This window comes from Taudactylus pleione, unplaced genomic scaffold, assembly GCF_031769625.1.
Source record: "Taudactylus pleione unplaced genomic scaffold, aTauple2 ptg000472l, whole genome shotgun sequence".
NCBI classification, from domain to species: domain Eukaryota; kingdom Metazoa; phylum Chordata; class Amphibia; order Anura; family Myobatrachidae; genus Taudactylus; species Taudactylus pleione.
This window is the reverse complement of record NW_028284874.1, coordinates 1854302-1881744: the sequence shown is the minus strand read 5'-3', so window position 1 is coordinate 1881744 and position 27443 is coordinate 1854302. Positions and strand designations below refer to the sequence as shown.

Here is a 27443-nt window from a genome sequence, read left to right as displayed (position 1 = left end):
CACATCATGTCACTGTCCCTGTCACATGCATCCCTGTCCTCACTGACCTATCACTCATCTCCTGATATACTCTGTGCTGCTGGAGGACCCTGCTCCTTCCACTATATAACTCTCAGTCTGTGGCTTCCTGCTGTCTCCATTCCCCTCCTCACATCATGTCACTGCTCCTGTCACATGCAGCTCTGTCCTCCCTGACACTCAGTTCCTGAAATGCTCTGTGTTGCTGTGAGTGAACAGATCTAAATGGGCAACAGATTGCTCTATACTCAACCTCTTCATAATTGAGTACATGCCAGAGCAGAAGAAGAGATATAGCAATTGGTGCCATTCCCTAGTCTGATGCACCATAACAACGAAATAGACAGCAATATAGACAAATCACTTTGTACTTTTTTTGAGGTAAAATTTTTTTTTTAATTAGTATTCAAATGACTTTACTTGTAGTTCAACAATTATCGTTTTCTCCTCTTTGCAGCCTTCGTCTAATTAGGTTCTCTTAGTGCAGCCCTTTAATGAAGCTTTTAGCAATCTCCTTACTTACACCTCAGAGACATCTCCCCAGGCTGCTGCCACGGGAGACACTTAACAAGCTCGATGTTCCCGCTGACCGCACGTCAATAACAGCAGCGAATTCTGCACTTTCACTTGTGAAATGATACGTTTCCCTTTTTGATTGTTTCATTCAAGAAAAATAAATGTTAAAAAGCAATTATCGAGCTGATGACTATTTGCCCAGCCTGGGATTTCGTCCAGTGGATTGAAAAATCCATCGGTGAAAACGCGGAGCAATCGGGTGTTCGCTTTCCAATTTAATGGCTGACTTGTTTCTCCGTCTTTTGGAACGTGTCCGACTTCTGAAGAATCAAACAAAATGAAATCATAGAGTGCGGCTCCTGGGCAGGATCATCTTGGCTGTAAGGCAGAGGGTTGTATAATCATAATACAGGGGTCTATTTACTAAGCAGTGTTAGAAGACAGAGTGAAAAGTGATAAGGTGTCAGCCAATCAGCTCCCAACTGTCATTTCATAGGTGTGTTTGAAAAATTACAGTTGGGAGCTGATTGGCTGACACCTTATCACTTTCTTATCACTTGTCACTCTGTCTCCTAACACTGCTTAGTAAATAGACCCCATAATGTCATTTGTACTGTAGTTAGCCGTTTGCGTTACTATAGGGCCTGATTCTTAGGCGGCTGCTGCATCTGCTCTTGCGTCTGTTGCTGGAGCCGCAGCTGTGACAATATGCAAATACCGGTACTAGCCTCCCCCGGCGACATGACAGTAAGGAGCTGATTGGCTGGTACTTTATCTCTGTTCATTTTATCTCCATCCAAGGCTTAGTAAATAGACCCCACAGTCCCTTTAATGATTTGTCCTAGGACATTACTGCTAAATACAACAGTCAACATTGGATTTTATTGCAAAACACTTTGCTGATCTGTAGTTTGAATGTCCAAATTATCGAGCGGCTGTGATCCTTATAGCTTTATGCTGAAACTGTTTCAACCAGAGAACATATCATCTTTTTCTTTTCAATGTATTATTGGGCCTCAGTGTGAGATTTTGAGAAGTCTGTAAGATAAATTCTGTGTACTTTAGCAGAGCCTTTGGATTAATGGCATCAGATTGAGCCATTAGATTACGCGATAAGGGTAATCCGAGCTCCAAGGCATTACGTTGGTGCTAATTCACAGCTGGTTGGAGACATTGGGCCGTACTCAATTCGAAGCGAAAAGCCGAGATCCGCAAAAAAGTATCGCCGATTGCGACTTTTCGCCAGGCGGAAACTTATCTCCGTATTCAATTGCAAACACTTTTCACGTACGCGAAAACGCAATGTAATGTAATAGGAGAAAAAGATTCGCCTCTGAGAAGGTGGAGAAAAAAAGTGCAAAATCGCTATTTTGGGGTGCAAAGGTAGGGAAACCACTCAGCACCCTTGGGACAGCCCCCCAAAGGATAACTGCGTAAAAAAATCCCTTACAAAAAGTGAGGAACACCCCAAAAAAGCAGTTTGAAAAAGGGGTAGAAAAAGTGCAAAGTGGGGGTACAAACAAAAAGTAGCGAAATAGACTTTTGGGGGGTCTGCAAGTATGGGGGAGGTGTTTTTTGATTGCAGGTGTTTGCTGAAGGTGCGTTTTTTACGTTTATTATAACTTCACTTTAGCAACTTTTAAATATGCTAGCACCCATTTTCAAGTACCCCAAATTTGACAGGACTACTTATTTTCTGCAAAAAATACAGCTTTATGCCATTCTTCACCGCTTGTGCAAAGACGCTAATTAGAGGCAATTGTGCAAACTTAAGTACCCCAAACTGTTTCATTAGGGCTAATCGGGCACTACTACATTGATCCCCAATGTTTGTGCATCTTTTTGGGGGGTTCAGGCTGATTTCCCCGATTCAGACAACACTTTTCGTCTGTTCTGACTTTGCGTGTCTCCGTTTTTGCTTTCTTTTGGAATCGAATAGGGCAAATCGCGGGTACGCGCACGATAAGTTTCTGCGGCTAAAATACGCGATGTAGGCGAAAACTCCGGCAGGCGAAACTTTATCGCGTACACAAAACTAATTGAATACGGGCCATTGTGTTAAAGCATCCCCAACAGGAATAACCTCTTTAGAATATGGTGAAATTTTTAAAGTTACTGACGACTTGCATTATGCTAATTTTAAATTTGTCCAGAGCTCAAAGTAAAAACAAAACGGGTCCCAGCAATTGTGAGTAAGGGGTTCACTATACAACCTGTAAATCACTTGTTTGATTTTACTGCAGTCGTTTCAGCAGTGGTTCTGATTTTTATTGACCTCTATTTTTGTTTTTCTTTTTTTCTTTATCGTTATTTAATTTGTTTGGCGAGATGCAGGAAGGTGATCACTGCGATTAAACCCCTCAAAATGCGCGTTTGACCGCATTTGTCATATGCACCAATCACTCCAGGGCTTGGTCGCGGTGAGTAACGCCATCTTCATGATGGAGTACCCAATGGAAGACTATGGGCTTCTATCTGCAGAGTGCTGTGAGAAGGATTCATTTGGATCCCTCCCAGCCCCCCTCCCGCAATGCTTGCGTCCTTCTGCTCATGCGCAGAAGGATGCTGGAGGGGCATCTAGATCATAGATCTGGAATTCCCTTCATAGATCTGTTCTTACCGTGGGGATTGTCATGCACACCGGCGTTACCAACGCCGGCATGCATGTGATGACCTACAGAATGCATTGCGAGTGCGATACGTCATGCATCCCGCCCCTAGTGGCTAAATTTAGTCTTATCTAATTGAGTCTAGAGATGTGCGAGTCTGGTTCTCGTAGAACCGACAACAAACGAACTTAGGGTTTCCGAGTCGAACCTATCCTGAGTTTGGAATTACTTTGGGGTACCGAGTCAAACCAATTCCCGTGGATGGGAACTCGGGTTTTGAATTGCATGTAAACAGGTCAAAATTACATAATTTCAGCTGGGTTTTTTTTTCATTTATATTTAAAAAAAAAAAAACAGATCCAAAACCAAACGAAAAACCCAAAAAACATGTTAGGGTGGTTTTGCATAACCAAAACTAAAACCAAAACACGCAGATCAATCCAGATCCAAAACCAAAACACGGACTTCGGCGAACATCTGTAATTGCGTCATAATTTGTCAAAAGCTGATTCGTGCTTAACAGATGACAAAAAATGGACTCTTGCAGACCCACTAACGTCTCATTTAATAATCCCCAGACCAGGGCGGTAACTAGGGGCGTGCGTCTGGATCCTTTGCACGGGATGCAAGGTCAAGGGGGCGGTAAGATTGGTGCTCTGGTGGCACATGAATTTGGAAGACCCTGGGGAACTCCCTAGCCCCGCCCCCTCGACTGTGACGTTATGACATCGCATGTGCTGGGAGAGATTGATTGCTATGGCACTGTATGAGCTACTTACTCCATGAATTGGGCAAGCGTAAGGTTATGGCTGCTGCATGTGCAGTGGCATCTCTTTTGCGTCTGCGCAGTGAGGCTCCATAAGGGCATCATGCCATGTGTAGGAGAACCCAGCACTGTCTCTAGGGGTAACAGTGTTGTATCAGCAGGTCTTATCTTTGAGGTGGAGATGGTGGTAGTAGGAATATATTTAGTACCTTCCTTCAACCCCCAAAAATTGTGGGGAAATATTTCTTCCTCTGCAGACCAGATTTCCTTAGTTCGTTGAAAGACATAGATTTTGAGATCCTGATGGAACTGAAGGATTATCAACCCCCACTTACTACTGTACACTTGTATTATGAATACAAAACCTTATCCAATGGAAGTGAGCTCTGCCTTCTGCTTGAAAAGATCATCATTGTAATTATCCTCAGCATCAGAACCTTGCAGAAGCACTAGGATTTCTACTTCAGGGTCCATAGGGTATCCACAGGATACCTTGGGGTATAGGTGATGACGTCAGGCATCGGGCACCATAGAGTTAAGTTTTCAGCCTCCCAGGATGCACTAGGGTCCCCCTCCTATACCCCGCCCCCGAGCCAAGGCATCCCAGTTTCGTGTGGTGCCCGGCCGGAGTCGAATGCACCTGCTAGAGGGAGGCTTAGAAGAGCCCCTGAAGTTTTCTTCTTTGCAGCTGTGGCTGCACATCTGGAAGTACAGCATGGACAGTCAGTTCTGACGTCCATGCTGTCTTCCCTACACCCCCGCCGGTACCAGAACGCTGGTACCGATCCGGGGATGCTAGTAAGCATCTGGGGTCACAGCTAGTGGTGACCCCAGATGTTCTGGGCCATGGCCGGATTTAAGGGGGATCACAGGTAAGCAGCAGGGGTCCCGCGGTGGGACCCTGCTGAACATGGCCCTAAATTCCCAGGCAGGGGGATCCCTGGGGACTGGCTGCAGCGTGGAGCCAGGTATTAACCTGCGCTTCCACTACCCCCTGGGACAGCGGACCGCGGCAGAGCGGTAGCGCTGCAGAGTCCCAGGGGTTAAATGCATGCCAGGGGAGTGCGCCTTCCCTGTCTCATAGCCGGCACCTCCCCCGCTGCACACAGCCCTCTCTGCACACGCCGACTGGCCCTGTGGCAGCGCTCCTCCCCCAGGCCAGCCTCCTCTATGCTCCTCGGTGGCCATCTTAGAACACATGGTGAACGCTGCTGGAAGCCTATGATCGGAGGCATCGTGGTCTGGGTCCCCCCGCATACCTCTCCTCCGCTGTGGTCAGGTCTGTGTATGCAGCGCTGTGTCCTACCAGACTCTGGGCCTCATTCAGAGGCGGTCGGAGGATGCAAGCGGTCGCTCAGAAACTGGGCGGCCACTTGCATCCTGATGGCCTCCTCTGTTGCGGTCGTTAGGCTGTGGGTTAACACCCACAGCTCTAACGACCGCTCGGGTGATGGTCGCGATGGTCAGAGACCATCGCGACCATCGGGGCTTACGACGAGACCCTAAGGTAGGGTCTCACTTGTCGTAAGCCCCGGAGAGCTTCTGGCTCTGTCAGAGCCGGAAGCTCTCCACTGACATCACTAGTGATGTCAGTGGGGCATCCCCCAAACGGTAGGCGTTCCCATGGGCTTGGGAAGGCGGGCTGCCCCCCCCGCCCGCCTTCCAAACGGGGCGAGCTGTCAATCAACATCGACAGCTCGCTCCCTTTGGAAAGAGACCCGCTACGACCAGCGCTGTCGGTCGTAGCGGGTCTCACGCATGCGCATGAGGGAGCCGGCTCCCTGGTGCGCATGCGCACTGGCAAAACATTGAGGCGGCCATGCGGTCGTAGACCGTACGGCCGCCTCTGAATAAGGTCCTCTGTGTCTGTGTAGTTGAGTATCAGCGCTGATAGTACAGGAATTCGTTTTTCTGTGCATTGTATGTGACTGTGCTAGCGCTGCTGCCTGTATTTTTAATTTCTTACTGTCAGCCTTATCACTGTCCCTGTTCTTTCTGCTAAAGCCCTTGCGGTGCTGTGCTTGCAGGGTGGTCTCTCGCTATACTAGCTAGTATTGGTGAGAGAGGTCACATACTTACCATCATGTCTGAGAGTGACTTTCCTCTCCAGCTTCAGTGTACTACGTGTAAAGTACCTATAGCGGAGGGGGAGGGTAGCGCGGAGGGGCTATGCCGGCAGTGTTATTTATTGGCGCGGCCAATTACTGTCACAGCACCGGTGCAGGAGCCGCCCTGGGCTTGTTTCGCTAAGGCGCTTACAACCCTGGTGGGCCAATTAGCTCCGCAGGATGCGTTCTCACAGATGGGACTGTCTCAGCAATCAGTGGTGTCATCACCCATGCAGGGTTTCCCGAGACAATTTATGGTACCCCACAGTCTCCCTATTTCCCCTCCCCAGGTCTCTCAGGAGCCTGCGTGGGTTAATTCCCTGACTAGTTCTGTACAGCACTTGTCGGACGTGTTACAAGAGGAGTCTGTGTTACGGCCACATAAGCGGCCGGTGGCGTCTCTGTCTGCTCCTTATGAGGATGACAACGTGACGTCTGATGATGGGGAGATTCTGGATCTTTCGGACCAGGAACCTCTCCGTACTAAAGAGACGGACGCTAGGTCCAAGGTGTATATTCCTGGACTTATTCGGGCAGTCCGCACAGCTTTGGTGATTGAGGACGAAGTTCCTCCGGTGTCCAAATCTAAATATGCCTTTTTTAAGGATATTAAGGGTGATGCCACAGTGTTTCCTCTTTCGGGTCAATTGGTGGACCATTTAGAGGAGGCGTGGAAACAGCCTGGCAAACGGTACCAGCCGCAGAGGCGTTTGGCGGTGGCTTATCCGTTTGCGGATAATTATTTTTCTAAGTGGGAATCCCCTCCACAGGTGGATTCTCATGTGCCACGCCTAGTCTGTAGTGCCACATTGCCAATGCCATCCATGTCTTCCCTAAAGGATGCTACGGACCGCAAGGAGATCTGCCTAAAGTCCGTTTATTCCTTTGCGGGGGGGGGCAGCTAGGCCAGCTATGGCCATTTGTTGGGTTGCCAGAGCTATGGAGCGCTGGGCTGATACGTTGGAGGCGTCCTTCGATTCCGACTGTTCGGCTGAACAGACGGAGTTGATCGGCAATCTCCGGGATTCGGCCACTTATATCAACAAAGTGGCCTTGGGTATTAGTACCCTGGCGTCTCGGATTTCTTCGGCAACTGTAGCTGCTCGTCGCACCTTATGGTTGCGATCTTGGAAGGCGGACGCTGATTCCAAAAAGGGCTTGGAAGCGTTGCCTTTTAATGGAGAAGTTCTATTTGGTCCGGACCTGGACAAAATTGTAGCCACACTGGCGGCAGCCAAATCGGCATGTCTCCCGTCTGCTGCAGTTCCTTCCGGTTCAGGTACGTCATCCTTTCGGCCTTATAGGGCCCAGGGTAGGCCTAAAGCACAGTCTTTTCCCCGACAGGCTGGCCCAAAAAATCGGCCAAGCCCCGGAAGCAGGCCTGGAATACCAGACGTCCCGCCCCTAAGCCAGGTGACAAACCTGCGGCCTGACGGTCCGTGCCTCCCTTTGGGGGATCCCAAAGTGGGAGGCCGCCTGCTGCAGTTCGCCCGGTGTTGGTCGGTCACCACGACAGACACTTGGGTTCTCGAGGTGGTCCCACGGGTATGCCCTCTCCTTCCGGCACAGACCCCCGGCTCGATTCTTCACCATGGGTCTGCCATCAGACCGGAAACAAAGCCACGGAACTGCGGAAGGTCTTGCACACTATGCTCCAGGCTGGAGTTATAGTGCCTGTTCCATTCTCCCAGAAGGGCCAGGGTTTCTATTCCAATCTCTTTTTGGTGCAGAAACCCAATGGGTCGTTTCGTCCGATACTCAACCTCAAAGCTCTCAACAAGTCTTTGTGGGTACCGAAGTTTCGGATGGAGACCCTACAGTCCATCATTCTGGCGCTGGAACCTGGGGACTACATGGTGTCATTGGACATACAGGACGCTTACCTGCATGTCCCTATTCTTTTACGCCATCAGCAGTTCCTCAGGTTTGCAATCCGCAGCGACCACTTTCAGTTCCGGGCGTTACCTTTTGGCCTGGCGACAGCACCACGTGTTTTCACCAAGGTGATGGCAGTCATGGCAGCTTCCCTGCGGCTGCAGGGAGTCCGCATGTTGCCGTACTTGGATGACCTTCTCTTAGTGGCAGGATCTCCGGAGCTCCTTCTATGCCACTTGGACCTGACCATTGCAGTACTGCAACGGCACGGCTGGTTAATAAACTGGCAGAAGTCCACCCTGATCCCGTCTCAGCGGATTCTGCACCTCGGAGCCTTATTGGACTCTGGACAGCAAAGGATCTTTGTGACGGGGGAAAAGATCTCTGCCTTGCAGTTGAGGGTGCGCAGTTGTCTACAGAGCCGCCGGGTGTCTCTGCACTCGGCGATAAGGTTACTGGGCTCCATGGTGTCGGTATTCGACATGGTGGAATATGCCCAGTTTCACTCCAGACCTCTGCTGCACCTGATCCTGTCCAAATGGAATGGACTGCCTCAGAGTCTAAAGTCCCAGACGATGGTGCTCACTCCGGAGGTTCGCCTGTCCCTAGCCTGGTGGTTGCAGACGACCCATCTCAACAAGGGTCGTCCGTTCTGGGTGGCGAATTGGGTCCTGTTAACAATGGACGCCAGTCTTCGGGGCTGGGGAGCAGTCTCGGGTCCACACTTGTTCCAGGGCAGGTTGACTCAGGCAGAAACAGAGCTTCCAATAAACATTCTGGAGCTCCGCACGGTGTTCAATGCCCTCCGGCAGGCACATCGGGTTCTCCAAGGTCACCCAGTGCAGGTCCAGTCGGACAACGCTACCACCGTGGCCTACATAAATCGGCAAGGAGGAACCCGAAGTCGGGCGGCTCTCGTAGAGGTGTCCCGAATCCTGGTATGGGCGGAGTGCAATCTCCCGGCCATATCAGCAGTCTTCATCCCGGGAGTGCTAAACTGGGAGGCGGACTTTCTCAGTCGCCAGGACGTTCATCCGGGGGAATGGTCCCTGCACCCGGACGTTTTTCAACTGCTGGTGGACAGGTGGGGTCTTCCAGAGATCGACCTCATGGCGTCCCGGCACAACAACAAGTTGCTGGTGTATGGGTCTCGCACAAGAGACGAAGAGGCGTCTCTGGTGGATGCTCTGTCCGTCCGGTGGACGTTCCGGTTCGCTTATCTGTTCCCTCCGTTTTCCCTTCTTCCGCGGGTAATCCGGAAATTCAAACAGGAAGGAGGGACGCTCCTGTTGATAGCTCCCGCATGGCCCAGACGGCACTGGTTCTCAGACCTTCGGGGTCTGTCCATGGACAGTCCTCTGCGGTTGCCGCTACGACCGGACCTTCTGTCTCAGGGTCCTTGTCTTCACCCGGACCTGACTCGGCTGTCTTTGACGGCGTGGCTGTTGAGACGGCCATGTTAAGGTCCAGGGGGTTTTCCAGCTCTGTAGTGCGAACCATGCTAAGAGCTCGGAAACCGTCTTCCGCGAGAATATACCATCGCGTGTGGCATACGTTCTTCCAGTGGTGTCGACCGAGAGGTTATGCACCTCGGGAGAATCATCTGTCTAGAGTGCTAGCCTTTCTACAAGCGGGACTAGACCATGGGCTTCGCCTTGCTTCTTTGAAGGTGCAGGTTTCTGCCCTGTCTGTCTGGTTTCATCGTAGGATTGCTACAATCCCTGATGTGCGCACCTTTATGCAAGGTGTTCTGCGAATTCAGCCTCCATTTGTCCCACCTGTGGCGCCTTGGGACTTGGTTGTGGTCCTGAGGGCTCTCCAGGGACCGCCGTTTGAACCACTGGGCTCAGTGGATCTTAAATGGCTAACAGCTAAGACAGTTTTCCTTCTGGACATAGCTTCGGCCAGACGTGTTTCTGATTTAGGGGCTCTCTCTTGTAGACCCCCTTTCTTGATTTTTCATGGGAACAGGGCAGTGCTGCGCACTCGTCCTGAATTTCTTCCCAAAGTTGTTTCCCAGTTTCATGTTAACGAGGAAATAGTGGCCTTTCAGTGGGTGAGGCCACTTTGGATGTTGTGCGGGCCTTAAGGACTTATGTTGACCGCACTTCTTCGTTTAGGAAGTCGGACGCCTTGTTTGTCCTCTATGGCTTCCGTAAAAAGGGTTGGCCTGCTTCAAAGCAAACTTTGGCAGCCTGGATCCGTATGGCTATTTCTGAAGCTTATCTTCATGAAGGCCTGCCGGTTCCTCCTTCTGTGAAGGCTCATTCCACTAGGTCTGTGTGTCCTTCGTGGGCAGCTCGACGTGGTGCCTCTGCAGTCCAGATCTGCAAGGCAGCCACGTGGTCTTCTGTCCATACCTTTGTGAGGTATTACGTGTTTGACACCTTTGCCTCTCAGGATGCTTCCTTCGGGCGGCGGATTCTCCTTTCAGCACAGGAGCGTCCCCACCCTTAAAGGATACTGCTTTGGGACATCCCCAAGGTATCCTGTGGATACCCTATGGACCCTGAAGTAGAAAATATGAGATATGGTAAGAACTTACCTTTATTATCTCTATTTCTACAAAGTCCATAGGGTTCCACAGGACTCCCGCCCTGTCGCACCTGTGCTGCAGATGGACTTTGCTCTGGTCACCGGTTTTCCCGTCTCTCTCTTGTGAGAATGAGATTCTTGTGTGTGTCCAGATCTTTTTTCTCTCTCTCCCTTCTCCTCCTCCGGCCTATGGCTTGGTACGTAACTGAGATGCCTTGGCTCGGGGGCGGGGTATAGGAGGGGGACCCTAGTGCATCCTGGGAGGCTGAAAACTTAACTCTATGGTGCCCGATGCCTGACGTCATCACCTATACCCCAAGGTATCCTGTGGAACCCTATGGACTTCGTAGAAATAGAGATAACAAAGGTAAGTTCTTACCATATCTCATATTATATCTTGTAATCATTGTTAAGTGCAATTTGACTCCATTAGTGACACCAGTAAATAAATATCTTGGCTTTTTTTTTAACACGAACTTCTGATGTCGGTGATAGCTCTGAGCTTGTGTCAGCAGGGACACGGTGTGAGGGTATTATTACCTTCTGATGTTGGTGATAGCTCTGAGCTTGTGTCAGCAGGGACACGGTGTGAGGGTATTATTACCTTCTGATGGCGGTGATAGCTCTGAGCTTGTGTCAGCAGGGACACGGTGTGAGGGTATTATTACCTTCTGATGTTGGTGATAGTTCTGAGCTTGTATCAGCAGGGACACGGTGTGAGGGTATTATTATCTTCTGATGTTGGTGATAGCTCTGAGCTTGTGTCAGCAGGGACACGGTGTGAGGGTATTATTACCTTCTGATGTTGGTGATAGCTCTGAGATTGTATCAGCAGGGACACGTGTGAGGGTATTATTACCTTCTGATGTTGGTGATAGCTCTGAGCATGTGTCAGCAGGGACACAGTGTGATGGTATTATTACCTTCTGATGTTGGGCTAGCTCTGAGCTTGTGTCAGCAGGGACACGGTGTGAGGGTTTTATTACCTTCTGATGTTGGGGCTAGCTCTGAGCTTGTGTTAGCAGGAACACAGTGTGAGGGTATTATTACCTTCTGATGTTGGTGATAGTTCTGAGCTTGTATCAGCAGGGACACGGTGTGAGGGTATTATTACCTTCTGATGTTGGGGCTAGCTCTGAGCTTGTGTTAGCAGGAACACCGTGTGAGGGTATTATTACCTTCTGATGTCGGTGATAGCTCTGAGCTTGTATCAGCAGGGACACGGTGTGAGGGTATTATTACCTTCTGATGTTGGTGATAGCTCTGAGCTTGTGTCAGCAGGGACACGGTGTGAGGGTATTATTACCTTCTGATGTTGGTGATAGCTCTGAGCTTATGTCAGCAGGGACACGGTGTGAGGGTATTATTACCTTCTGATGTTGGTGATAGCTCTGAGCTTGTGTCAGCAGGGACACGGTGTGAGGGTATTATTACCTTCTGATGGCGGTGATAGCTCTGAGCTTGTGTCAGCAGGCACACGGTGTGAGGGTATTATTACCTTCTGATGTTGGTGATAGCTCTGAGCTTGTGTCAGCAGGGACACGGTGTGAGAGTATTATTACCTTCTGATGTTGGTGATAGCTCTGAGCTTGTGTCAGCAGGGACACGGTGTGAGGGTATTATTACCTTCTGATGTTGGTGATAGCTCTGAGCTTGTGTCAGCAGGATCACGGTATGAGGGTATTATTACCTTCTGATGTTGGTGATAGCTCTGAGCTTGTGTCAGCAGGGACACGGTGTGAGGGTATTATTACCTTCCGATGTTGGTGATAGCTCTGAGCTTGTGTTAGCAGGGACACGGTGTGATGGTATTATTACCTTCTGATGTTGTTGCTAGCTTTGAACTTGTGTCAGCAGGGACACGGCGTGAGGGTATTATTACCTTCTGATGTCGGTGATAGCTCTGACCTCAACCTTTTGACCCTGTCGACCTTCTTACACGTCGACCTTTAGTGTGTCGACCTTTTGTTCCTGTCAACCTTTTGTCCCAGTTGACCTGTTGACTGTCTAACATCTGCTGTCTATCTAGACATTGTCTACCTTTTTACTGTCTACCTGTTAATCCACACCCCTAAAAACAAAGCATTTATCTTTCAAGACAACTATTTTCGGTGAGGTACCCCTCTGAAAAAAATTCTCATTTCATAGAACTGATCATAAAACAACGACCCTTCTTGACGGAAACCACTTTCTAAATAACCTACTGAGATTTGCTGTTTCCTTGCTCCATGTTGACTAGCTGATAAACAGACTGTATTTGGTTAGCTGAGAGTGGTCCTCGGCGGCCCTTTCATCTGAGACTGTGAGCAGCAAAGCAGTTAAACAAGTAAAATAGTTGAAGAGTATGAAACTGAAACACTTTCTCTGGATTTGTTATGGTTCGGCCAAACCTCTGGAATTAAGGTACAGCCAACATCAACACACATGGGTTTATTTAATTCAGATAGGAACAAACATGGACCTTTATCGTTGGCGTGCTATGAAAAACATTGAAGCAACACTTTAAGAATTCATTTATCTTAAAACGTGCAGGCGAATGGGGTCTATTTGAAACATTGAGGACTGCAAAAGGCTTCACAACCACAAATCTCCTTGCAGGGTAACACATTCATAGAGTCATTCCATGCCAAGTGGACCAATTTTGAAGATCGTCCCCACTGCTCATTGTGCACTGCACCCACCCGCACTTTGAGAAAGAAAGTTTGGCTACTATTGAATATTGTGGACTAAAATTTTCCCAAAGTTAATCTGACATATATGACAGCCTTCATGAACCATTTTATCAAAATTGGAGATGTTCATGTGGGAAGCCCTTGGTCCTCATGGCATGGCATAACCCATATCTTTTCATTCTGTGATGTGTCTATTTAACCCTCTCGTACCTCCTAGCATACCAATCGGACAGGGCTTTGGCCTCATCACAGGAGGGAGGAGGGGTCCACATCATGAAGCTGGCAACCAAACTCAAACCAGAACGTTCACTGCTGAACGCAACAGTGACAGATGCATGTGGCACCCATGAATGGGACAATGGTTCTCCTACACCTAACCTTGTGGCAGGAGACACCTGGTGTGATTCGCAAGCTGCAAACTTGTTCCTCAATTCTGCTACTTTTTCCTTAACTTTGTTTTTTAGTTCGCTTATAGTATATAGCACTCAGCATTAGCGCGGCTAAGTAGCAAAGTCTGTGGCACGATAAACAGGGCTATTTGGCACAATTTGTGGATATGTTTATATGGCCACATCAATCCTTCCAATTACAGAGCCAAACTGGGCAGTACAGTCCCTATAGTGACCACGGGACTATCCCTGCGATGTCAGTACAGCAGGCAAAGTGTGTCTTCCATCCTAAGGCAGATGTAATACAGGCTGTCACCACTATGATCTCCCTGGACTGTGTTCCCCCTTCCCTCCCACCTCTGGGCATCACCCTTCAACAGGAATGTCAAATGAGGGGCGACAGTCATTGGCAATGTGTTACCACCAGAGGAAAGTTTGCAGCCACGGATAAGTGAGTATGTGTAAAACTATTGGGCATTATTACAGTAGGCGAGAATATTGGGCATTCAGTTTACTAGTGAGAATATTGGGCAGTATTTGCTAGTTACATTATCGGGCATTATTGCTGGTAACATTATAGGGCAATAGTACATGTGACAATGGGAGAGATGTATCCAGGACAAGGGGAGAAGTTGTCCAATTCAACCAATCAGCTTCTAGCTATCATTTTATAGATTGTGCTTGATAAATGCTAGCTACAAGCGGACTGGTTACTATTGGGAACTTCTTCTCTTTTCCACTCTCTAGAAGGTTTGATAAATATGTCCCATTGCTGGGCATTACCGCAACAGGTGTCAAAATTTGGGGATCATAACATTGACTGCTGTACATTTTTTATTATACATTACTACTGCGGCTGAATTATTGCTGGGCAGCTACAGCTACTGAGCATATTACTAAGTATGTTACTACTGACAGGGAAAGTGAAACGCGTTAGTTAACCAGCAGCTGTTTAATCATTTGTAACCCGTATTTGTGGTTATAATTATGGAAACCTGGCCTTATAAATCTAATAGCAGGCCTGTGCTCTGGCCAGGGCAGGATTATCCACAAGATGGAACAGGCACCTGCCTAGGGCCCTGTAGGGTCTAGGGGGCCCACCTGCCGCTTTCTGCCGTCATGTCGAGGATGCCCAGGATTTCACAAGCCTTATTGTCCATTGCAACATTGCAAAGCTTCACAGTGCAGGGCCTGATGGCAGGGAAGGGTCTGGGTGCAGGGAGGCATTGTGATCGGGTGCTGCACTGTGAAGCATTGCAGTGGTATATGGAGGCAACAATGTTGTTAGCTGCTTCACACAGACAGCTACAGGGGAGGTCCTGGCAATGCTGTCATAGGGCTCCTCCTCTGCCGCCTCTCTGCATAGCATCCAGCAACACAAGTCAAGTGGAGGAGAGAGAGAGGTTAAAGATCTTTTGGGGCACATAAGACTTTGTGGGGGCATCTGATGGACATATGCGGGGCATGGGAGCATCTGATAGACATATAAGGGTCCTGTGGTTGACATCTCATGGGCAAATAATTGGGATGGGGGAACATGTTATGGGCATTTGAGGCGTGTTGTAACGTCTGATAGGCATATCAGTGGCATGTGGGGATATCTGATGGGCATATGAGGAGTATGGGGGGGACATCTGATGGGCTTATAAGGGCCATGGAGAGGTCTGATGACATGTGGATGGAGTACCAAAAAAGAGATCGCATGATCTGCAAAACTCTATTATGGAGCACTCTTAGAGCCTATATGAATATTGAAATAAAATATAACTTTTATTGTATCAAGAAAACAGATTAAAATGGACTTACAAAACAAAAACAAATAAGTGAGGGATTAACCCTCGTGGGGCGGCGAAATATGAAAAAAGTGGTAAACATCATCATTATAATATTTCTCTCCTGGGTGTATTTTATATTATCTATGTGTTATATATATTTGTATATGTAATTATTTTTATATATCTGTTAACAGATATATAAAAATAATTACATATACAAATATATATAACACATAGATAATATAAAATACACCCAGGAGAGAAATATTATAATGATGATGTTTACCACTTTTTTCATATTTCGCCGCCCCACGAGGGTTAATCCCTCACAGCCCTATCCGTAACACCTTACACATCTTTCTTTAAAAATATATTTTTTTATTTATTTGGTTTTGCTTTATAAATCCATTTTAATCTGTTTTCTTGATACATTAAAAATTATATTTAATTTCAATGTTCATATAGGCTATAAGAGTGCTCCATAATAGAGTCTTGCAGATCATGCGATCTCTTTTTTGGTACTGTTGTCGATATCTCTCTCATTTAGGAACATTTGTGGACATAGCCTTTCTAAATCCTGTTTCTCTTTTGAATTCTTATTCTCAACCTCTGTGTAGTAGTCACACCTGTGCGGTGGTAAAATCCCGTCCCCCCACTTCCTTTTTGCTGTGACATGTGGATGAAGTCTGATGGCCTGTGGGTTAATCTGACCGTCATGTAAAGAGCAATATGGGAGGTCTGATGGCATTTGGGGAGTCTGATGGGCAAGTAAGGTTCATCTATCAATGTCTGATGGCATGTAAGGGGCAGGTTCAGTGGTCTGATGGGTATGTGGGAAGGTCTGTTTGGGTATGTGAGGAGCTGTCATGGCATGTAGGTGTATAAGATATACATGTGTGTGAGATGCATGATTGTATTTGAGAGACAAGTGGGGAGGTTTGATGGGCCTGTAGGGAGGCCCGATGGTTTTCCAGTGGACATGTGGGGGCTTATGGCAGGCGTGGAGGGGGGGAGAATCTTATGGTGAGTACATAAATGTGAGGGGCGGTCCCCAGCTAATGTGTGTGTGTGTAAGGTCCTAAACAGTATCTTGCCTTAATCCAGCTCTGGTCCTGGTCTCTTCGAAACCTACCATTACCCATGGCTAAGAGAACTGTAGGCCCTGTGCTCAGGCGCATGTGCATCATGTTTCAGAGCTAATCACAATGACTAATTCTTGACAGGGGTCCCGAGAGGGGAGGAAAATACCTGCCGCCCCCCCTCCCCCCTCCATTATGTGGCCATGCACCCTCCTGTGACGCTGTGGATAGAGTCCCGAAATACCATCAGTCCTGCTATTAAAGACTTACTGCAGCCCAGATATATTTCAACAAAAAATGTCAGCAAAATTAAAAAAAATCAACGTTGGGCCCCAGAATTCTAGCAGGTTGCCCCCATCTGCGCTGGTCATATAAATAATAAATATAATATAATAAAACCTGACGACAGGTTGTTACAGATTTAGAGCCTGATTCAGAGGTGGACGCAATTGTCGCTGCTGCGTATTTGTACGCCGTGACTGCGCGACAATATGCAAAAGGCGCAGATCTGTTAGAAAGACACCGATCTGCTGGCTGCTTCCTATGATGCAGCATTAGATCAACACCGCAACCATCGGTTCCAGCATATGACATCTGAGTAACCCTTAAGGTTCCTCTTCATGCCTGGCAAAACTACACTGCCAGGGCCAGTGAAATGGCGTCCCAGGATGCGGCAGCCACTGGCTTCAGCACGCCCTCAAATTGGAGCTGATACACACCTCCATTTTGAGGAACGCTCCCTGTCTCGTCCCACAAACACTTCCAGCATGTCAGTCATACTGCTGCGTCCAGGACAGCAACATTGCAGCACATGTGCACAGGGTCGGCTCCAGGGGTCGGAGCACCCTGTGCCAGCTCTCTACAGTGCGCACCAACATCGCGCGAGCGTGACCGGAACTGGGGGTGTGGCCTAATTACCATAGGCCATGCCCCGTGTGATGTTATTTGTAGGCGTGTCCGCATGGCATGCCTCCGAATAACGTCAGGCTGGGGGGAGCCTCACTAACTGGGCTTCCCCCACCCCCTCTCCTGTCACTGAATGGATGCTGCACGCATGCGCGCAGCATCCATTCAGACTCCGGTTTCCGGCACCGCCGTAACACAGCTGCGGCGGTGGGGGTCCCCAACCTCCCGATTTGACTACCCGCGGGCCACTTTGGCCCACGGGTTGAACAGCGGGTCAGTACTGAAATCGGAATGTTGGGGAGGGGTGCGCCCTCTATGGGTGGCGCCCCTGTTCGACCGCACTGGTCGAACACCCATAGAGCCGGCCCTGTATGTGCACTGTGGTCCCAATGCATGCGCAGTCCCGAAACCACCGGTCCTATGCGACCGACTCGGAACTGCGTGCAGGGCTGTAACAGACCCTTAGTGCAGTTTTGCCTCTTTCAGCACTCTAAGTAAATAAAATAACTTTCATGGCTTGAAATGAAATATTGCTTCTCGTTCAGAACGTAAACAAACTTCAAAAACATTTCGGCCGACTTTGCAAAATGAATAAAAGGACTAGAAAATAAAAAAGAGAGACAAAAAGGGAGTTTAGTAACACAATACTGTTGCAACTGCTGATGGAAACATTGACTGCCCTCCAAACCAAAAATGTAGGCAGACTGGTCAAAAAAAAATGAGAGATAGAGAGAGGGTTAAAACAAGTTTAATGTTGGTTAGTTGGAATAAGTGAGGTAATAATAGGTCAAATGTACCATCTCCAGATTTCCTTTCCTTTCTTTTCCTCTTTTCATGTGTATGGTCCTGGGGCCAGATTCAGACCCGGACGCTATTTGCGTCCGCTCGCTGGCTAAAAGGGGCCAGCTATTTAAATCATGTGCTCGCACTGCGTCGCGTAAAGCCGCCCGCTAAGTAATATGGAGCGGCCGCGCTATGCGCTCGCAACTGTATAAAGACGCCCCTTTGTCACTTGCAACACACGTCATCTCCGGCAGTTGTAAGATTAATCGGGAACATCTATAGCCATCGGAGCTGCTCGCAGCGCTTATGGTAGCCTTTTTCCACCACAACATTGCGAGCAGTTCTGGCTAAAATACAACCCAGTCACGTGTGTAATGACGCTACTTTGCTAATTATGCACACCCATTAAACGCCGTTCTGATGGTCGGGCACGCCTGCGTTCGCACATCCACACCCCCATTTACAAGCACCTTCCCCTGTTACCACCCACAAACGGCACTATCTGTCACTCAAAATAGCGGCCCGACTGCGAGCTACCGGCGAGCACTTTCCCATCGCAATGACTGGTTCGCGCACCCGCATTGCGACCCATACGCATGTGCAGATTGCGGAAAATCGCTCAATGCAAGCGAGCGCAGCATAGCGTCCAGGTCTGAATCAGGCCCCTGGTTCACATATATTATAGACGTGTAAGCTGCACTTGTGGTGAATCGCAGTCACTTATTAAGTTAACTGAAAACAGCAATTCCACCAGGGAGGCCCCAGCGTAGCGTGGTTTCAGCATATTACTATTGACAGTCGCTGACCTCAATTTCATGATGTTAATGTAAATACATATACGGTGTTTGAATAAGAAAGGAAAAACTATTTCATATAAATATCCTTTAGTTTATCCAAGTAAAAAAAAAAAAAAATTAAACAACTTCAATTTAAACTTTAATCTACATTCATGGTAAAGCAAAGCTGGGTACACACTGGGCCTGATACAGACCCGGTCGCAAGAATGCGTTCGCACATAGCCTGACGATGTTTGCAATCTGCGCATACGTACAGGTCGCAGTGTGCGTGCACGAACCAGTCATTCAGTACACAGACGCTCCGCAAGTATGAGTGACAGGACGTGCCGTTTGTGGGTGGTGACAGGGTGTGGTCGATGGTAACAGGGGTGAAGGTGTGTGAAGGCAGGCGCGTCTGTGCGTTGGAACGCCATTTCAGGGGCGTGCACAATTAAGACGCATCGTCAGCTTACACTTCACGTGACTGAATTAAACACAGCTGCACTCGCAGTAGGGTATGGTCAGCCACAAGTGCTGCGTATGGGGCCGATGTCAGCCGATGTTACCCATTGTTTAATACACTTCCTTCAGATGACGTGTGTTACTGAGGGAAAGTGGGCGTCTTGTGTAAGGCTGGTGGGCGTCTAATTTCATACCGTGATCTCACGGCAAAACATAGTGGGATTTGCATACTTTGGCAGCCTTGTGACTGGGTCTGAATCATGCCCAGTATGTGATCCATTGCATGATATCCGGTGCGGATCGGAGCGATATGTATCATGCGGCTGAACGTACGTGAATGCGGGTCGCTCATTTCATTATCCCATCTGCTGACAATATGATGAACGACGCCTTGCTGCTAAATGCAGCATGGAACGACACATGGCGCCGTCGTACACAGTATTGTGCATTGTGTACGGATAGCGCGGTTTATCGTTACTGCGACGTCAAGTCGGCTGGGTACACAATCATATGCTGTGTACCCAGCTTAACTGTAATCAGTATGGATTAAAGATCAGTTTTGATTAAAGCTGCTCCCTTCCGACCAGTATGATTCACTACTTTCCCATATCTAAATCTACATATAGAAATGTGTGCATATCAATTTATACAGTATATTTTCTGTGTACCGGTATCTCTCTATGGCAGGCCTGGCCAACCTGTGGCTCTCCAGCTGTTGTGAAACTACAAGTCCCAGCATGCCCTGCAACAGTTTTAGCATTCCCTAGTAGCAAAACTGTAGCAGGGCATGCTGGGACTTGTAGTTTCACAAGAGCTAGAGAGCCACAGGTTGGCCAGGCCTGCTCTATGGTGCTCTATGGGGTCTATTTATCAAGCAGTGAATAGACAAGCAGCTTTGAAGGAGCATTTATCAAGTACAGTCTATCAAATAATAGTTAGGAGCTGATTGGTTGCTATGGGCAACTTCTCCACTGGTCAACTTCTCCACACTTTTCACTGCTTGATAAATACTGTAGACCCCTATCACTCTCTCTCTCACATATTATATATACAGCGGGTAAAATAAGTATTGAACACATCAACATTTTTCACCAAATGTCAGCAACAACCCATCTAATCCACACATGCAAAGAAATCAAGCCCCATTACAAATATATTTACTGAGAAAAATGTTGATGTGTTCAATACTTATTTTACCCGCTGTATATGGTACGCACATCTTTAGGACAGTGGACCTCATTCAGAGGCGGTCGCACGGAGCGATTGGTCGTACCGAGCGATGTTTTTTTCAACTGCGCATGCGTGTACATGGCAGTGCGCGTCCGCAAGCCTGTCTTCCTGACCGCAATCCTCTTGCTCGCTAGTCACTACGAGGTCGTAGCTGTGATTGACATTTCGTGCCGTTTGTGGGTGGTTACAGGGGAAGGTGCTTGTGAACGGGGGTGTGGTGGTGCGCACGCAGGCGTGGTTGACCTTAAAAAGGGCGTTTTAAGGGCGTGCATATATTACTGAGCGAGCCATCACACACGTCATCTCGTTGCAATAACGACGCTACTGCTCGCAGAGCTAAGGGTAGTCCAGGGTTTACCTTAAGCATTGCGAGTGCTGGCGATGGTTTCTGCCTCATCCGATCTTTGTAGGCATTTAAAAATGTAACAGGTGTTAATCGTGCTGATGTAGGTTGCTGCCTGCGACCGAATCTGAATTAGGCCGTAGAGATAGGAGGTGTGCTTTCATTGTTGTGGGTGTCTCCGCGCTTACGATGTGCGTTGCGACTGAGCGCTCGTTTTGCATATTCTCGATCACTTTGGGTGCTACCAATCGCTCCCGAGCAACCGCCTTTAAATGAGGTCCAGTGTCCCGGGAGCTCAGACAGGTAGCACTGCAGTCATTTGAGCTGCTGTGAAATCACTGGCCCAGTCCCTGAGTAAGAATCCCCCAACCAATGTCTGCAGAGCCAAGACTACAAGTCAGCCAGTCACACGCTGTCTGCTCTGTCAGAAAAAATATAAACGCCGTTAACACATAATGTACGTTATTCAGCTGCATTGTAACCAGCCTTTAAAACATGGCATTTATTCTTATAACACAGATGACTGGAAGCAATGCTGTGCTGTAGCGGACAGGACACATCTGTTTTGTATGACAATATCTCGTTAAAATATAGCATTTACATGTAGCAAACAATGATGTCCCTGTTATTGTAAAATGTCCTCCTCATGATAAAGTATTTACAAGTTGTTTTCCGGATATTCTAACACATTTTTATGTTACTTGTTGTCTTCTACTTTCAGGTTCGTTCTTTCCTTCCCTGAAGCCATCAGACGGTGTCTTCAAAGTAATCTTCTGGTTGGGGTACTTTAATAGCTGTGTCAATCCCATAATCTACCCGTGTTCCAGCAAAGAATTCAAGAGAGCTTTTATTAGACTGCTGCGATGTCGCTGCCGCAGGAGGCGGCGCCCCCTCTGGAGGGTCTACGACCATCAGTGGAGAACGTCCATGTCTAGTTCCAGGAGGGGATCAGACGTAGAACAGCATACAGATTACTCTTCTATGAACTCCTCCTTTATTTTCAATCCGGGTAACCATGGGATAGCGGCAAAGCGGAAAAGTATGGATTTTAATAGCTGGAAAATTCTCTCTCCTTTCCAAAACTCTTCTTCTCAGCTGAAAGAGAAAATGACCAGCCTCTCCAACAAAATAAAGAACGGCTCGACAAAGAGCAACATGTCGGCAGCCTACAAAAGCGAAGTCGAGTCGATTTCCATGGCTGTCTCGAATGACTTTACAGAACTTGAGCATCAAATGTATGATCTAAGTGACTGCTGCGGACTCAGAGAAACGGACATTTAAATGTCATTATGTTGTCATTTTATTAGCATTTTTGTTTTCAGAGAGGGAGGTAACCAAGGTGATATTTGTAGGGGGGGGAAAAATTGATTCTAGATGATTTTTGGTCTTAATAACATGGATGAAAAAAACGGAATGTCGTTGGGGTTTGCACTGTATCGAGTTTGTGGCGTTTCTGCTTGTGAGTAAGGGACAGATAAAATGATCCTCCTGTAATTACACTAAAATAGATAAATATAATGAAGGTGATTATTCTGATTTGCATCTATCATCCAGTATTTCTAGTGCAGTCATTGCGGTTGAAGGCGATTATCTGCGCAGAGCCCGTGGAGAGATCCAAAGGGGAGGGGTATAAAAAGAGGTGGGTGTGTCTTGATGACATCATTCATCAAGTGGGAGGAGGGTGATCTATACTGAAGTTAATTGCATCATCACGCCCCGCCCATTCTATATTCACAGTGGTAGGCGTGTCTTACTGACTCAATTTCCCCGCCTACCTTGCAGACACCTTTTTCGGAAAATTGTCTGCTCTCTCTGGAGAGTCGGCGAGGTCACCCTCTAATTCAGGGATGAGGAACCTCAGGCCCGGGGGCCGTATGACCCGCGGAATCATTTGGTCTGGCCCTTGGAGCTTTTTTCTGCTAGCCTCATCTGGCCAGCCGGGTGCCTAGAATGGCACCCTGCAGCCAGAATCTATACAGCAGTGCCACCTGTAGTGTCCTTAGGACGCTTCAGATGGTCACACCGCTGCCCTTACAGCTCCCTGGAGCATCTTCAGAATGCGCCGAGCATTTCTGTAATCACCGGTAATTGTGGCCCCGCCCCATGTGACATCACATGGAGGGGGTGTGGCCTGCACCAGGCCCGCAAATAATGTTATATATATCAAAATGGCCCTCGGCAGAAAAAAGGTTCCCCACCCCTGCTCTAATTCATGAGTCTGTGACCCAAATAGCTTCCTAGATTGAACATTGGTAAAAATGCTTCCGACATATATCCTGTGCTTATATGTTACTGGGTACTTTTTACATAGTTGTATTTCAATGGAGATTCAAAACCACTAAACCAAAAATGCAATTTACCTCATATTAGTGGTGATTGATCACTAATACGGTTTTTACTTGCACAAGCCAGAGCTTCAGAAGCTTTTAGAACCATAGAGAAATAAGACGTGTTATCTTTCTGCACACGAGACTTCCTGTCTGTACCCCACGGAAACAGCACTATGAGGGGGAGATAACTCAAACCTTCCAAAGAGCACAAATGTAGATGTTTTCCATAGCAACCAATCAAATCACAGCTATCATTTTACAAGAACATTCTATAAATTTATAGGTAGAACCTGATTGGTTGCTATGGGGAACTTCTCCACCTGTCCTTTTTAGAACAGAAAATCAATAATGCTGAAGGGGGGTACAGGTATAATGTACCGGGGCACAGGCATGCTTGGGTGCCTTGGCCTGCTAAAGACTGAGAAAGAGGTCAGCAATGCTGCAACATGATGTGGGCTACACCACACCAATCTCATGAAATTTAGGGGGAGATTTACAAAGCATGGAGAGAGATAAAGGGATCTATGTACTAAGACTTGCAGGGAAATAACGTGGATGGATATAAAGTACCAACCAATCAGCTCCTTACTGGCACTTCACAGACTGTGTTTGAAAAATGACAGGAGCTGATTGGCTGGTACTTTATATCTGTCCACTTTCTCTCTCTCTCTCCAAAGCTCAGTACATAGACCCCAAAGTACCAACCAATCAGCTTCCAACTGTCAGTTTTCAAACACAGCTTGCAAAGTGACAGTTAGCAGCTGATTGGTTGGTACTTTATCTCTTTCCTAGCTTTGATAAATCTCCCTCTTAATCCCAGAAATCACAAGGTGTTTTTCAGTGTCAGACTAATTATGTGTTAATGCTGCATTTACTACCCTACTTTATTAATTATACATACTGTATGTTGTTAAATCAGGTAGTTCATTGCTGTTGCCCATATTCCTCTAGAGAGGTTTCTAATATATTTATTGTCACACCTTGATAACATGTTTTGCAAAAAAATTTTTTTTTCCTTATGGTTGAAATCTTATCAGGTTTTCCCCAGCAATACAGGCAATTAGGAGGCCACTCTCGAGTGGTTCCAGCAAGATGATGACCAAGGATTGCGGCTGCTTTCACGCCACGCACGGCGCAGTATTGGATTGTATGGTCTGCAATGCCGCATTGTATGAGGGCACTGTTAGGAATAACTGTTTTGCACAGTGTAGCAACAATGTTGCAAGAAAGTATAATCCTTACAGTCACCCCTATCCGTCTGTGAAGTGGGGAGAGGGCTGAGAGCTCAAGCAACTAATGTTTCAATATGAAGTAATATATGCCTATTACTTCTTCAGAAAAGTTAATAGCAACAAATTGGAAGCCATTTTATAATAAATCAGGGGATATGGTTGCAAAAATAGGGTGTAGCGTCATTTCCATTATGATTAGTAAATGGTTTTGATATGCTTGGTATTGTTACAGGATGACTTTTCAAATTTAATCGTTTTGTGCATTATAAAAGCCTGGCGCTCTTAGGAGGCTGCGTCTAAGCGGATTGCCCCAGGGCTGAATGCACCTACTCATTTTTAGGCTGCAAAGGTGATTACGGCCAGAGCTTAATAATACAGATATAAGACAAGGACCCTGTAGGACCACAGAAAACATTTTTGCTTATTAAACATTTTCAGAGTCAACTTATCCACCGTTTATGCTAAATCTTAAATGTAAATATACCCTGTAAACAGGGGTGCATCTAGGGATCCGAGCTCCCCTGGCAAGGTAATGGACTGGTGCCCCCCTCCCCACATAATTTTAGGAAGTGCCCACCAGTAGTAGTGCCCCCTATGCAGTGCCCCCAGTAGTAGTCCCCTCTATGCAGTGCCCCCAGTAGTAGTCCACCCTATGCAGTGCCCCCAGTAGTAGTCCCCCTTATGCATTGCCCCCAGTACTAGTCCCCCCATATACAGTGCCCCCCGTAGTAGTCCCCCTTATGCTTTGCCCCCAGTACTAGTCCCCCCATATACAGTGCCCCCCGTAGTAGTCCCCCCCTATATAGTGCCCCCAGTAGCGGCCATCCCCCCTATAATGTGCCAGCAGTAGCGGCCACCCCCTCTACAGTGCCCCCTAGTTGCCACACACCCCCACTGTGCTGTGCCAGAATAAGAAAAAAAAAAGCAACTTACCTGATCCCTGCTCCTGCCAATGTCCGCCGCTGTCCACTCCTCCGGGCCTGCTCTCACTCTGCACTATGGGATGGGAGAGACATCATGACGTCTCTCCCATCACCCACTGCGGGGGGGAGCCGGAAGGCGGAACTCATGAGTGAGCTCCAGCCGGCTCCCTCAATGGACGCAGCAGCCAATGACAGTCTGTCTGACTCTCATTGGCTGGCTGCTATAGCAAACAGACAGCCGTCGCTGGCGGCTGTGTGTTTGTGAACTGTGTAGGGAGACCGCTCTCACTGTGGTCTGCCCTACATTTGGGGCCCGGCGGACTAGCGGGGCTAGTTAAAGCCCCTGGGGTAATCCACCCATTGGATGCTGGTGGCACTGCCGGATGGCGCCCCCCCTTTGGCCAGCTCCCCTGGCGAGTGCCATCCTGGCCAATGGGTAGATACGCCCCTGCCTGTAAAATATACCCCATAAATAGGCTTTATTTCTGCATTATTCCCTATACATTTCCATAAAACATACTAAGTATAGCCATATGTAATGCGTTTTATCTAGTTTCCCTTTTAGTGAAGACTTCACAACATGTTGACAATGCTGAGACAATAACTGCATTAACAAAATTATCATTAAAAGTGGCACTTGCCACATTGCCCTCTGATTTAATGAATATTTAAAGGCTAAGTTGTTTTAAATCAAAATATTATCTATATGCAAAACATACACTCTAATCATTATTATATAGATGCTCTGTGTGTTGCTCTACAAGCCTATATGATAATGATTTTTTTTTTATTTTCACTGATTTATTGACTTCCATTACTTGTTGATGATGATAAACTTGCTACTTTTTATACATTTCCTTGGTAATAACATTTCATAAATCAATGGTGGACGGTCTCCATGAAATGAAGATCAATAGAAAATGCTGATATATCTATCTATACATAGTATAAAATAAAGTCCCTGGTACCGTTCCTATTTCATTTATGTGAAAAATGATTCTTTAATTTCAAACGAGTCCATTTCCCGGTAAGAACCTGCTTTGGCATGACAATAACTAAAGTACAGGGACGGACACTTAATGCGGCTGGAGTTGACCTACTTTAAGTAGAGACTGTTTTGCGTGGCCCTTTTACGTGTCACGTCAAAATTAAATCTTTTCACGCTGATGTCAAGAGGAAAAACGACTAATATCATCTAGAAGGCCATTTTATAAGACCCAGGTTAAAAAGACTATCGCCGTAAATTCTAAACTGCTCCCGTGTGCAGCGTGGATTGGATCGCTAGTCTGTGTGTATGTATATATATATATATAAAGATAGATAGATAGTATATATATATATATATATATATATATATACATATAGTACCAGTCAAAAGTTTGGACACCTTCTCATTCAATGGTTTTTGTTTATTTATTTTATTTTCAACATGTTAGATTAATACTGAAGACATCAAAGCTATGAAAGAACACATGGAATTATGTTGTAAACAAACAAGTGTTAAACAAATCAAAATATGTTTTTTATTTTAGATTCCTCAAAGTAGCCCCCTTTTACTTTGATGACAGTTTTGCACACTCTTTGTAGTCTGAATTAACAGGTGTGCCTTGTCAAGAGTCAATCTGTGGAATTACTTGTCTTCTTAATGTGTTTGAGACCATTAGTTGTGTTGTGCAGAGGTAGGGTTTGTACACAGTGGACACCACTATTTGACTACTGTTGTAATCCATATTATGGCACCAACCACTCAACTCAGTAAAGAGAAACAACACTCCATCATTAGTTTAAGACATGAAGGTCAGTCGATATGGAAAATTTCAACAACTTCGAATGTATCCGCAAGTGCAGTTGCAAAAACCATCAAACGCTATAATGAAACTGGCTCTCATGAGGCTCGCCCCAGGAAAGGAAGACCAAGAGTTACCTCTGCTGCAGAGAATAAGTTCATTAGGGTTACCAGCATCAGAAACCGGTACTTAACAGCACCTCAGATTAGAGACCACATAAAGTCTTCACAGAGTTCAAGCAGCAGACAAATCTGAACATCAACTGTTCAGAGGAGACTGCGTGAATCAGGCCTTCATGGTCGTATTGCTGCGAAGAAGCCACTACTCAA

General features: G+C 47.1%; 1 protein-coding gene across 1 annotated transcript in view; it reads left to right on the top strand.

Moving 5' to 3' along the window:
* Positions 1-23674, top strand: part of ADRA1D (adrenoceptor alpha 1D) — a 194648-nt gene extending 170974 nt beyond the window's left edge. Inside the window, exon 2 of the mRNA XM_088448929.1 lies at positions 21564-23674. Coding sequence (XP_088305055.1) covers positions 21564-22123 — 560 coding nt within the window. The 3' untranslated portion in view covers positions 22124-23674. The remainder of the gene's footprint in view (positions 1-21563) is intronic.
* Positions 23675-27443: the final 3769 nt, after the last annotated feature.